This window comes from Hyla sarda, chromosome 4, assembly GCF_029499605.1.
Source record: "Hyla sarda isolate aHylSar1 chromosome 4, aHylSar1.hap1, whole genome shotgun sequence".
Lineage (NCBI taxonomy): Eukaryota > Metazoa > Chordata > Amphibia > Anura > Hylidae > Hyla > Hyla sarda.
In genome coordinates this window covers 40,738,800-40,752,742 of record NC_079192.1, presented here as the reverse complement: position 1 = coordinate 40,752,742, position 13,943 = coordinate 40,738,800, and the positions used below count along the sequence as shown (strand labels likewise).

Here is a 13,943-nt window from a genome sequence, read left to right as displayed (position 1 = left end):
CCTTAGTGCCAGTGAAAGCGTTCCTTGTGTGTTCCTTGCCAGTGTTTCCAGACCTTCTGCCGTTGCCCCTGACTACGATCCTTGCTGCCTGCCCCGACCTTCTGCTACGTCCGACCTTGCTTCTGCCTACTCCCTTGTACCGCGCCTATCTTCAGCAGCCAGAGAGGTGAGCCGTTGCTAGTGGATACGACCTGGTCACTACCGCCGCAGCAAGACCATCCCGCTTTGCGGCGGGCTCTGGTGAAAACCAGTAGTGGCTTAGAACCGGTCCACTAGCACGGGCCACGCCAATCCCTCTCTGGCACAGAGGGTCCACTACCTGCCAGCCGGCATCGTGACAGTAGATCCGGCCATGGATCCCGCTGAAGTTCCTCTGCCAGTTGTCGCTGACCTCACCACGGTGGTCGCCCAGCAGTCACAACAGATAGCGCAACAAGGCCAACAGCTGTCTCAACTGACCGTTATGCTACAACAGTTGCTACCACAGCTTCAGCAGTCATCTCCTCCGCCAGCTCCTGCACCTCCTCCGCAGCGAGTGGCCGCTCCTGGGATACGCTTATCCTTGCCGGATAAATTTGATGGGGACTCTAAGTTTTGCCGTGGCTTTCTTTCCCAATGTTCCCTGCATCTGGAGATGATGTCGGACCTGTTTCCCACTGAAAGGTCTAAGGTGGCTTTCGTAGTCAGTCTTCTGTCCGGAAAAGCCCTGTCATGGGCCACACCGCTCTGGGACCGCAATGACCCCGTCACTGCCTCTGTACACTCCTTCTTCTCGGAAATCCGAAGTGTCTTTGAGGAACCTGCCCGAGCCTCTTCTGCTGAGACTGCCCTGTTGAACCTGGTCCAGGGTAATTCTTCCGTTGGCGAGTATGCCGTACAATTCCGTACACTTGCTTCAGAATTGTCCTGGAATAATGAGGCCCTCTGCGCGACCTTCAAAAAAGGCCTATCCAGCAACATTAAAGATGTTCTGGCCGCACGAGAAATTCCTGCTAATCTACATGAACTTATTCACCTAGCCACTCGCATTGACATGCGTTTTTCTGAAAGGCGTCAGGAACTCCGCCAAGATATGGACTCTGTTCGCACGAGGCGTTTCGTCTCCTCGGCTCCTCTCTCCTCTGGTCCCCTGCAATCTGTTCCTGTGCCTCCCGCCGTGGAGGCTATGCAGGTCGACCGGTCTCGCCTGACACCTCAAGAGAGGACACGACGCCGTATGGAGAACCTCTGCCTGTACTGTGCTAGTACCGAACACTTCCTGAGGGATTGTCCTATCCGTCCTCCCCGCCTGGAAAGACGTACGCTGACTCCGCACAAAGGTGAGACAGTCCTTGATGTCTACTCTGCTTCTCCACGTCTTACTGTGCCTGTGCGGATGTCTGCCTCTGCCTTCTCCTTCTCTACAGTGGCCTTCTTGGACTCTGGATCTGCAGGAAATTTTATTTTGGCCTCTCTCGTCAACAGGTTCAACATCCCAGTGACCAGTCTCGCCAGACCCCTCTACATCAATTGTGTAAATAATGAAAGATTGGACTGTACCATACGTTTCCGCACGGAGCCCCTTCTTATGAGCATCGGATCTCATCATGAGAGGATTGAACTTTTGGTCCTTCCCAATTGCACCTCGGAGATTCTCCTTGGACTTCCCTGGCTTCAACTTCATTCCCCAACCCTGGATTGGTCCACTGGGGAGATCAAGAGTTGGGGGTCCTCTTGTTCCAAGAACTGTCTAAAACCGGTTCCCAGTAACCCTTGCCGTAACTCTGTGGTTCCTCCAGTAACCGGTCTCCCTAAGGCCTATATGGACTTCGCGGATGTTTTCTGCAAAAAACAAGCTGAGACTCTACCTCCTCACAGGCCTTATGATTGCCCTATCGACCTCCTCCCGGGTACTACTCCACCCCGGGGCAGAATTTATCCTCTCTCTGCCCCAGAGACTCTTGCCATGTCCGAATACGTCCAGGAGAATCTAAAAAAGGGCTTTATCCGTAAATCCTCCTCTCCTGCCGGAGCCGGATTTTTCTTTGTGTCCAAAAAAGATGGCTCCCTACGTCCTTGCATTGACTACCGCGGTCTTAATAAAATCACGGTTAAGAACCGCTACCCCTTACCCCTCATCTCTGAACTCTTTGATCGCCTCCAAGGTGCCCACATCTTCACTAAATTGGACTTAAGAGGCGCCTATAACCTCATCCGCATCAGAGAGGGGGACGAGTGGAAAACGGCATTTAACACCAGAGATGGACACTTTGAGTATCTGGTCATGCCCTTTGGACTGTGCAATGCCCCTGCCGTCTTCCAAGACTTTGTCAATGAAATTTTTCGTGATCTGTTATACTCCTGTGTTGTGGTATATCTGGACGATATCCTAATTTTTTCTGCCAATCTAGAAGAACACCGCCAGCATGTCCGTATGGTTCTTCAGAGACTTCGTGACAACCAACTCTATGCCAAAATTGAGAAATGTCTGTTTGAATGCCAATCTCTTCCTTTTCTAGGATATTTGGTCTCTGGCCAGGGACTACAGATGGATCCAGACAAACTCTCTGCCGTCTTAAATTGGCCACGCCCCTCCGGACTCCGTGCTATCCAACGCTTTTTGGGGTTCGCCAATTATTACAGGCAATTTATTCCACATTTTTCTACCATTGTGGCTCCTATCGTGGCTTTAACCAAAAAAAATGCTGATCCCAAGTCCTGGCCTCCTCAAGCAGAAGACTCCTTTAAACGACTCAAGTCTGCCTTTTCTTCGGCTCCCGTGCTCTCCAGACCTGACCCTTCTAAACCCTTCCTATTGGAGGTTGATGCCTCCTCAGTAGGAGCTGGAGCTGTTCTTCTACAAAAAAATTCTTCCGGGCATGCTGTCACTTGTGGTTTTTTCTCTAGGACCTTCTCTCCAGCGGAGAGGAACTACTCCATCGGGGATCGAGAGCTTCTAGCCATTAAATTAGCACTTGAGGAATGGAGGCATCTGCTGGAGGGATCAAGATTTCCTGTTATTATCTACACCGACCACAAGAACCTCTCCTACCTCCAGTCGGCCCAACGGCTGAATCCTCGCCAGGCCCGGTGGTCTCTGTTCTTTGCCCGATTTAATTTTGAGATTCACTTTCGTCCTGCCGATAAGAACATTAGGGCCGATGCTCTCTCTCGTTCCTCGGATGCCTCAGAAGTTGATCTCCCTCCGCAACACATCATTCCACCTGACTGCCTGATCTCCACTTCTCCTGCCTCCATCAGGCAGACTCCTCCAGGAAAGACCTTTGTTTCTCCACGCCAACGCCTCGGAATCCTCAAATGGGGTCACTCCTCCCATCTCGCAGGTCATGCGGGCATCAAGAAATCTGTGCAACTCATCTCCCGCTTCTATTGGTGGCCGACTCTGGAGACGGATGTTGGGGACTTTGTGCGAGCCTGCACTATCTGTGCCCGGGATAAGACTCCTCGCCAGAAGCCCGCTGGTTTTCTTCATCCTCTGCCTGTCCCCGAACAGCCTTGGTCTCTGATTGGTATGGATTTTATTACTGATTTACCCCCTTCCCGTGGCAACACCGTTATTTGGGTGGTCGTTGATCGATTCTCCAAAATGGCACATTTCATCCCTCTTCCTGGTCTTCCTTCTGCGCCTCAGTTGGCTAAACAATTTTTTGTACACATTTTTCGTCTTCACGGGTTGCCTACGCAGATTGTCTCGGATAGAGGGGTCCAATTCGTGTCTAAATTCTGGAGAGCTCTCTGTAAACAACTCAAGATTAAATTAAATTTTTCCTCTGCATATCATCCCCAGTCCAATGGACAAGTAGAAAGAATTAACCAGATCCTGGGTGATTATTTGCGACATTTTGTTTCCTCCCGCCAGGATGACTGGGCAGATCTCCTTCCATGGGCCGAATTCTCGTATAACTTCAGAGTCTCTGAATCTTCCTCCAAATCCCCATTTTTCGTGGTGTACGGCCGTCACCCTCTTCCCCCCCTCCCTACCCCCTTGCCCTCTGGTCTGCCCGCTGTGGATGAAATTTCTCGTGACCTTTCCATTATATGGAGAGAGACCCAAAATTCTCTCTTACAGGCTTCTTCACGCATGAAGAGGTTCGCGGATAAGAAAAGAAGAGCTCCCCCCGTTTTTTCCCCTGGAGACAAGGTATGGCTCTCCGCTAAATATGTCCGCTTCCGTGTCCCTAGCTACAAGTTGGGACCACGCTATCTTGGTCCTTTCAAAATTTTGTGTCAAATTAATCCTGTCTCTTATAAACTTCTTCTTCCTCCTTCTCTTCGTATCCCTAATGCCTTTCACGTCTCTCTTCTCAAACCACTCATCCTCAACCGTTTTTCTCCCAAATCTGTTCCTCCCACTCCTGTTTCCGGCTCCTCGGACGTCTTCTCGGTCAAGGAAATTTTGGCTGCCAAAAAGGTCAGAGGGAAAAATTTTTTTTTAGTAGACTGGGAGGGTTGTGGTCCTGAAGAGAGATCCTGGGAACCTGAGGACAACATCCTTGACAAAAGTCTGCTCCTCAGGTTCTCAGGCTCCAAGAAGAGGGGGAGACCCAAGGGGGGGGGTACTGTTACGCCGAGCGCTCCGGGTCCCCGCTCCTCCCCGGAGCGCTCGCTTCACTCCCTCCGCTGCAGCGCTCCGGTCACGTCCTCTGACCCGGGGCGCTGCGATCCTGCTGCCAGCCGGGATGCGATTCGCGATGCGGGTAGCGCCCGCTCGCGATGCGCACCCCGGCTCCCCTACCTGACTCGCTCCCCGTCTGTTCTGTCCCGGCGCGCGCGGCCCCGCTCCCTAGGGCGCGCGCGCGCCGGGTCTCTGCGATTTAAAGGGCCACTGCGCCGCTGATTGGCGCAGTGGTTCCAATTAGGGTTTTCACCTGTGCACTTCCCTATATTACCTCACTTCCCTTGCACTCCCTTGCCGGATCTTGTTGCCTTAGTGCCAGTGAAAGCGTTCCTTGTGTGTTCCTTGCCAGTGTTTCCAGACCTTCTGCCGTTGCCCCTGACTACGATCCTTGCTGCCTGCCCCGACCTTCTGCTACGTCCGACCTTGCTTCTGCCTACTCCCTTGTACCGCGCCTATCTTCAGCAGCCAGAGAGGTGAGCCGTTGCTAGTGGATACGACCTGGTCACTACCGCCGCAGCAAGACCATCCCGCTTTGCGGCGGGCTCTGGTGAAAACCAGTAGTGGCTTAGAACCGGTCCACTAGCACGGGCCACGCCAATCCCTCTCTGGCACAGAGGGTCCACTACCTGCCAGCCGGCATCGTGACAGTGAGTTTTTCTGAAATGGCTTTTGGTGGACATGTCACATTTAGGAAGCCCCTGTGGTGCCAGAACAGCAAAAAAAAAAAAAAAACATGGCATACCATTTTGGAAACTACACCCCTCAAGGAACATAACAAGGGGTTCGCTGAGCCTTAACACCCCACAGGTGTTTGACGACTATTCGTTAAAGTTGGATCTGTAAATTACATTTTTTTTTCACTAAAATGCTGGTTTTCCCCAAAATTTTACATTTTTACAAGGGGTTATAGGAGAAAATGCCCCACAAAATTTGTAACTCCATCTCTTTTGAGTATGGAAATACCCCATGTGTGGACGTCAAGTGCTCTGCTGGCGCACTACAATGCTCAGAAGAGAAGAAGTCACATTTGGCTTTTGGAAAGCACATTTTGCTGAAATGGTTTTTGGGGGGCATGTGGCATTTAGGAAGCCCCTATGGTGCCAGAACAGCAAAAAAAAAAAAAACACATGACATACTATTTTGGAAACTACACCCCTCAAGGAACGTAACAAGGGGTACAGTGAGCCCTAACACCCCACAGGTGCTTGACAAATATCTGCTGTAGTTGGACATGAAAATGAAAAATTAAGATTTTTTTTCACTAAAATGCTGATGTTACCCCAAATTTTTCATTTTCACAAGGGGTAATTGGAGAAAAAGCCTCCCAAAATTTGTAACCCCATTTCTTCTGAGTATGGAAATACCCCATATGTGGAAGTAAAGTGCTCTGCGGCAAACTACAATGCTCAGAAGAGGAGGAGCGCCATTGAGCTGTTGGTGAGAGAATTTGGTTGGAATAGAAGTGTGAGGCCATGTTACAACCCCCCCCCCCCCCATGGTGCCAGAACAGGGGACCCCCCCCCACATGTGACCCCATTTTGGAAACAACACCCCTCACAGAATTTAATAAGGGGTGCAGTGAACATTTACACCCCACTGGTGTTTGACAGATCTTTGGAACAGTGGGCTGTGCAAATGAAAAATTACATTTTTCATTTTCACGGACCACTGCTCCAAAAATCTGTCAGACACCTGTGGGGCGTAAATGCTCACTGTACCCCTTATTACATTATGTGAGGGGTGTAGTTTTCAAAAATGCGGTCACATGTGGGTCCATTGTTCTGGCACTATGGGGGCTTTGTAAACACACATGGCCTTCAACTTCAGACACCTTCTCTTGCCAAAAGCCCAATGGCGCTCCTTCTCTTCTGAGCATTGTAGTTCGCCCGCAGAGCACTTTACATCCATATATGGGGTATGTTCTTACTCAGAAGAAATGGGGTTACAAATTTTGGGGGGCTTTTTCCTATTCTCCCTTGTGAAAATGAAAAATGTTGGGTAACACTAGCATTTTTGTGAAAAAAATTGAAAATTTGTCAAACACCTGTGGGGTGTTAAGGCTCACTATACCCCTTGTTACATTCCGTGAGGGGTGTAGTTTCCAAAAATGTGGTCACATTTGGGTATTTATTGTTTTGCGTTTATGTCAGAACCGCTGTAAAATCAGCCACCCCTGTGCAAATCACCAGTGGCGTTGCTAGGGTTGGTGTCACCCGGTGCGGTAGAAAATGGTGTCACCCCCATACCTCCCCCCTCCCCCCAGTAAGTTTTTTAGCCTGTTGTGACAGACACCACTGTTGTAGCGCATTGTGAGAAATTCCAGTATAATAATCAGATATACCAGTTGCCACAGAATGGGAAAGTGTTAAAGAAGTTTTCACCATTTAAATATACAGCTCCCATAATTACTTAAAGGGGTACTCCACTGGAAAACATTTACTTTTATATCAACTGGTGCCAGAAAGTTAAACAGATTTTTAAATTACTTCTATTTAAAATCTTAATACTTACAGTACTTATAAGCTGGTGTATGCTCCACAGGAAGTTGCGTAGTTCTTTCCAATCTGACCACAGTGCTATTTGCTGACACCTCTGTCCATGTCAGGAACTGTCCAGAGCAGGATAGGTTTGCTATGGGGATTTGCTCCTACTATGGACAGTTCTTGACATGGACAGAGGTGTCAGTACAGAGCACTGTGGTCAGACAGAAAAGAAATTAAAAAAGAAAATAACTTCCTGTGAATCGCTTATACAGCAGCTAATAAGTACTGGAAGGATTAAGATTTTTAAATAGAAGTAATTTACAAATCTGTTTAACTTTGTAGCACCAGTTGATAAAAAAAATGTTTTCCAGTAGAGTACCCCTTTGAGCAGTGGTGAGGTTATGCTGGGAGTTGTAGTTTCACTGACCATAACTGTAGAACTGACAAGCGACTACAGCTCTGATAGGACATAGAGAGGACAATGATATCAGTGACTACAGGTGACGTCTTCTCTATAGTCTTCCCTTATCTAAATCAGATGGTACATACCGCCTGGTCCAGCTAAAACTTCTGTCTGTAGAATGTGACGTCCAGACGTCTCCTCACTATGTCAGCGCATTCTCATCCTCTATATGAAAACAAGTATTATTATTATAAACCTGCCAGACACTGTATCCTCTAAATATAATACTACTATACACTATACTCTTTGATAATAAACCTTCCATACACCATACCCACTGAATATAATACTACCACACACTGCACATTCTGAATATAATACCAACACATACTGTACATTCTGAATATAAATCTGCCACATACTGTACCCCTGAATATAAATCTGCCACATACTGTACCCCTGAATATAATACTACCACACACTGTACATTCTGAATATAATACCAACACATACTGTACACTCTGAATATAAATCTGCCACATACTGTACCCCTGAATATAATACTATCACATACTGTACCCTCTGAATATAATACTACCATATACTGTACCCTCTGAATATAAATCTGCCACATACTGTACCCCTGAATATAATACTATCACATACTGTACCCCTGAATATAATACTATCACATACTGTACACTCTGAATATAATACCAACACATACTGTACACTCTGAATATATTACTACCACCCACTGCGCCCTCTGAATATAATACTTAGAGATGAGCAAACTACAGTAAATTCAACTCGTCACAAACTTCTCGGCTCGGCAGTTGATGACTTTTCCTGCATAAATTAGTTCAGCTTTCAGGTGCTCCCGTGGGCTGGAAAAGGTGGATATTGTCCTAGGAGAATCTTTCCTATGAATGTATCCACCTTTTCCAGCCCACCGGAGCACCTGAAGGCTGAACTAATTTACGCAGGATAAGTCATCAACTGCTGAGCCGACAAGTTCGTGACGAATCGAATTTACTGTAAGTTCGCTCATCTCTAATAATACTACCACAAACTGCGCCCTCTGAATATAATACTACCACCCACTGTGCCCTCCGAATATAACACTACCACCCACTGTGCCCTCTGAATATAATACTACCACAAACTGCGCCCTCTGAATATAACGTTGCCATACAGTGCACCCTCTGAATATAATACCACAACCGCAGTAACACCCCTCAACATCCGTTAGCTGATGCTATTACCACGGGAGGGGGGTATTGGTGGTGTTGCTAGTGGATGATCGGGGTGCTACTACTGGGGGGGGGGGTGTTGCTGAAGGATGATGAGGGTGCTAATGGCCATCCCCCCTGGCAGTATCACCCCCATCATCCATCGGCAGGATCATCCTCCTGGCAGGAGCACCGCAATCATCCACCATCAGGATCTGCTGATGGAGGTGCCGCTGGGGGGGGGGGGTAGTTGCTGGCGGATGATGAGGGTGCTATTGCCAGGGGGGGAGCATTAGGTAGGCAGCAGTTCCCCCACATTAGGTAGGTAGCAGTTTCCCCACATTAGGTAGCATCTTTTCCCCACATTAGGCAGCATAGATTCCCCACATTTGGTACCAGTTTCCCCACATTAGGTAGGTACCAGTTACCCCACATTAGGTAGCAATTTCCCCATATTAGGTAGCACAGATTCCCCACATTAGGTATCAGTTTCCCCACATTAGCTAGCATAGACCCCCCACATTAGGTAGCATAGACTCCTCACATTAGGTATCATAGACTCCGCACATTAGGTAGCATAGACTCCGCACATTAGGTAGCATAGACTCCCCACATTAGCTAGCATAGACCCCCCACATTAGGTAGCATAGACTCCGCACATTAGGTATCATAGACTCCGCACATTAGGTAGCATAGACTCCCCACATTAGGTAGCATAGACTCCCCACATTAGGCCGCAGGTTCCCTTGCAGGTTCCCCACAATGCGTCAAAGTCTCCCCACACACGCACACACACAAAAAAAAAAAAAAACACATACAACACAGAGAGACACACACACAAACACACACAGTCAGAGAGACACACACTCACAGACAGACACACAGAGTCACACAGAGTCACACACACAGTCACACAAACACAGTCACACACAGAGTCACACAAATACACAGAGTCACACAAATACACAGTCACACACACACTCAGAGAGACACACACTCACAGACAGACACACAGAGTCACACAGAGTCACACACACAGTCACACAAACACACAGTCACACACAGAGTCACACAAATACACAGAGTCACACAAATACACAGTCACACACACACTCAGAGAGACACACACTCACAGACAGACACACAGAGTCACACAGAGTCACACACACAGTCACACAAACACACAGTCACACACAGAGTCACACAAATACACAGAGTCACGCACACACACACACACAGAGTCACACACACAAACATAGATAGAGACACACACACTCACCCATCCAGCGCAGCGATCCTTCTCACCGGGCGCAATGCGAGTGACGTAACTGACGTCCCCTTGCGCGGCCATGCGGTATGACGTCAGGCCGGCGCAGACGTGGGAGCGGAGGCCGGGCACAGTGCTGGTGAAGGTGAGATGGGGGGCGTGATGACGGACGGGCGCACTGAAAGGGGGGGGGGTTGCTAATGGACGGGTGCACCGCACACACAGCACAGGGGGGTGTGCTGACGGATGGGAGGCCGGTCGGGCACATAGGGGGGTGTCAGTGTAGCTGGGGAGGGGGTGTGGGTGCTGCGGAGCGTCTTGGTGTCACCCCATTAGGTTGGTGTCACCCGGTGCGGGCCGCACCCCCCGCACCCGGGTCGCAACGCCACTGCAAATCACCAATTTAGACCTCAAATGTACATGGTGCGCTCTCACTTCTGAGCCATGTTGTTCCCCCGCAGAGCACTTTACGCCCACATATGGGGTAGTTCTGTACTCAGGAGAAATTGCGTTACAAATTTTGGGGTATTTTTTTCCTTTTATCGCTTGTGAAAATTAAAAGTATGGGGCAACACCAGCATGTTAGTGTAAAAATTTTTTTTTTTTTTACACTAACATGCTGGTGTAGACCCCAACTTTAACTTTTCATAAGGGGTAAAAGGAGAAAAAGCCCCCCCAAAATTTGTAACGCAATTTCTCCCGAGTACAGAGATACCCCATATGTGGCCCTAAACTGTTTACTTGAAATACGACAGGGCTCCAAAGCGAGAGAGCACCATGCGCATTTGAGGCCTAAATTGGGGATTTGAATCTGCCACAAAAAATACCCTACAGATTTACAGAGAGTTTCTCACTGGGAGTTTGAGCTGCGGCGGAAAATTTGCTGCATCTCAAACTTGCAGCAGATAACTTGCTTTAAACCCGCCCGTGTGAATGTATCCTGTACATTCACATGGGAGGGAGCAAACATCCAGCTGTTGCAAAACTACAACTCCCAGCATGCACTGACAGTCCATACATGCTGGGAGTTGTAGCTATGCAACAGCTGGAGGCACATTAGTTGCGAAACACTGAGAGTTTGTTACTTAACTCAGTGTTTCGCAACCAATGTGCCTCCAACTGTTGTAAAACTAGAACTCCCAACATGTACAGTCTCTCAGTGCATGCTGAGAGTTGTATTTTTGCAACAGCTGGAGGCCCATTGGTTGCAAAACACTGAGTTAGGTAACAAACTCTGTTTCACAACCAATGTGTCTCTAGCTGTTGCAAAACTGCAACAATCAGCATGCATTGACAGTCGAAGGGCATGCTGAGAGTTGTAGTTTTGCATCAGCTGGAGGCACACTGCTACAACTCCCAGCATACCCTTTGGTAGTCTGTGCATGTTGGGAGTTGTAGTTATGCAACAGCTGGATGCACACAAAAAAGGGGAAAACAGAAAAAATGTGCCTCCAGCTGTTGCATAACTACAACCCCCAGCATGCAGAGACTACCAAAGGGCATGCTAGAAGTTGTAGTTGGAACTCCAGCTGTTGCAAAACTACAACTCCCAGCATGCCCTTTGTCTTTGCAAGCCAAGAGTTGTTGCTAAGCAACAGCAGGAGATGAACAGGCCTGACCTCCTGCTGTATCCTGCCACCGGGACCGCCGCCACCAATCCTGTCGCTGCCACCGATCCTGAGGAGACCCCCGCTGGACCAGGGCAAGGTAGGAGACCCCCGCCGGCGCCGTTCCGATCGCCTTCCCGATCACCGCCCAGCAGGTCAGTGATTGGTCGGTTGTTCCGACCGATCAATCACATGATCGTGAGGCGGCACCCGTGCCACCTCACTCCTGCTGGGTAAGGGTGAATGGGGCTGTCTCGGACTCGGAAACGGGGGCGTATGGATACACCCTGCGTCCTTAAGGGATTAAAGGGGTACTCCAGTGGAAAACATTTTTTTTTAGGTCTTTATAAGTCAACTGGTACCAGAAAGTTAAACAGATTTGTAAATTACTTCTATTAAAAAATCTTTACCCTTCCTGTACTTTTTAGCAGTTGTATGCTACCAAGGAAATTCTGTTCTTTTTGAATGTCTTTTTTGTCTTGTCCACAGTGCTCTCTACTGACACCTCTGTCCGTGACAGGATTTGTCCAGTGCAGCATAGGTTTGCTATGGGGATTTTCTCCTGCTCTGCACAGTTCCTGATACGGGCATCAGGTGTCAGCAGAGAGCACTGTGGACAACACAAAAATGAAATTAAAAAAGAACAGAATTTCCTATGTAGCATACAGCTGCTAAAAAGTACTGGAAGGGTAAAGATGTTTTAATAGAAGTAATTTACAAATCTGTTTAACTTTCTGGCACCAGTTCATTAATGCACCAGGACATACATTTATGTCCTATACATGACACGAGCCCCGGAGCAGTGCTCGCATCATGCACGGCAGGTCCCGGCTGCTATCAGCAGACCACGCACTGATGTCCGCCATTAACCCCTCTGATGCGGCACTTGGAATGGATGATTGAACCACGGGCATCTGATCATCCAGGATGGCGGACAGAGATCCCCTCACCTGCCTCCGTCCGTCCTCCCGGCGTCTTCTCTGGTCTGCCTTCCAGAAGATTAGAGCAGAAGATCGCCGATAATGCTTATCATAATTTTAATAATAATAATAATAATAATAATAATAACTAATAATTTAATAATAATACTTTAATAATGCTCGGTTTCTTTTTTCAGGTATTGGAAGGAAGGAGAGCCAAATGATTATAAAGAAAATGAAGACTGTGTCCACTTGTTGAGCTTTGGACACTGGAATGATGCTTCCTGTGATAGTGAGATTGCTTATGGGATTTGTGAGAAAAAGCTCTGAGCCATCATATCTGCAAGACAATAACTTTATATATAGGGGAGAATGATGCCCAATGTGTCATTTATCCCTGCACGATCTATGGGGGGGGGGGATTTATCATTGGTTTTAGCCTGTTTTTTGGGTGGTAAATTGTCGCAAATTTTGCTTCAACTCACGCCAGCCTGGACCACATTAGGAAACTTGTCTACATCTGAACTACTTCGTTATTTATGGAGAACGTACAATTCGAAATGGTTAAATAAAGTTAAATAAAAAAAAAAAGGTATGGATCTTGTAATGTGGCGACACTAATTATTATTTTTCGCTGCCGCAGGTGTGCACGGCCTGACGTGATGTGGGAATGTACTCACCTCGAAAGGCTTTGGAGGGAGGTTGTCCAACTGATCAGGCGGGTGTACAGCGTCACTATTCCTGTTTCTCCTGTTACGTGTCTCCTTGGGTTTATGGAATCCTATTGACCATTTAAAGGGGTACTCTGCTGCTCAGCGTTTGGAGCAAACTGTTTACGAACGCTGGAGCCAGTGCCGGGAGCTCGTTACATCATAACCCCGCCCCCTCATGACGTCACGCCCCCTCAAAGCAAGTCTATGGGAGGGGGCGTGACGGCTGTCACGCCCCCTCCCATAGACTTGCATTGAGGGGGCAGGCGTGACTTCATGAAGGGCGGGGTTATGACATCACAAGCTCCCGGCGTCGGCTCCAGTGTTCGGAACAGTTTGCTCCAAACGCTGAGCAGCAGAGTATCCCTTTAAATTGTCAATAGTATTCTATATCAGGCCCACAAATTAATTGCAGAGCCTCCCCACCTACCTTTGCCGGAATTAGTTTCCATGTTAAATCATGTTATTCCTTTAGAGAAAGGTATCAATACAAAATGGAAGGCCCTGATGAGATTCGAGTCTATATGGGGTCCCTGGATTGACACTCCAGGCCTGCCCTCCTCTTATCTACAGCGGTCTCCCATGGATGCCTTTCTGAGGGGTATGGGGATCTCTGGAGGGAGATAGATTAATTTAAGGTGGGTCCTGCTGTCCTGTTGTGCCTTGGGGAGCCATACTTCTATTGGTTGGACCCCCTTGGCTG

General features: G+C 48.3%; 1 protein-coding gene across 2 annotated transcripts in view; it reads left to right on the top strand.

Moving 5' to 3' along the window:
- LOC130366779 (hepatic lectin-like) overlaps positions 1 to 13,114 on the top strand; it is a 39,877-nt gene extending 26,763 nt beyond the window's left edge. The window contains exon 6 of one of the 2 annotated variants that reach the window (XM_056569139.1): positions 12,728 to 13,114. In XM_056569139.1, the coding sequence (XP_056425114.1) occupies positions 12,728 to 12,860 (133 nt within the window). In that variant the 3' untranslated portion in view covers positions 12,861 to 13,114. The remainder of the gene's footprint in view (positions 1 to 12,727) is intronic. The other variant, XM_056569137.1, reaches the window with a different exon arrangement.
- The last annotated feature ends 829 nt before the right edge of the window (positions 13,115 to 13,943 follow it).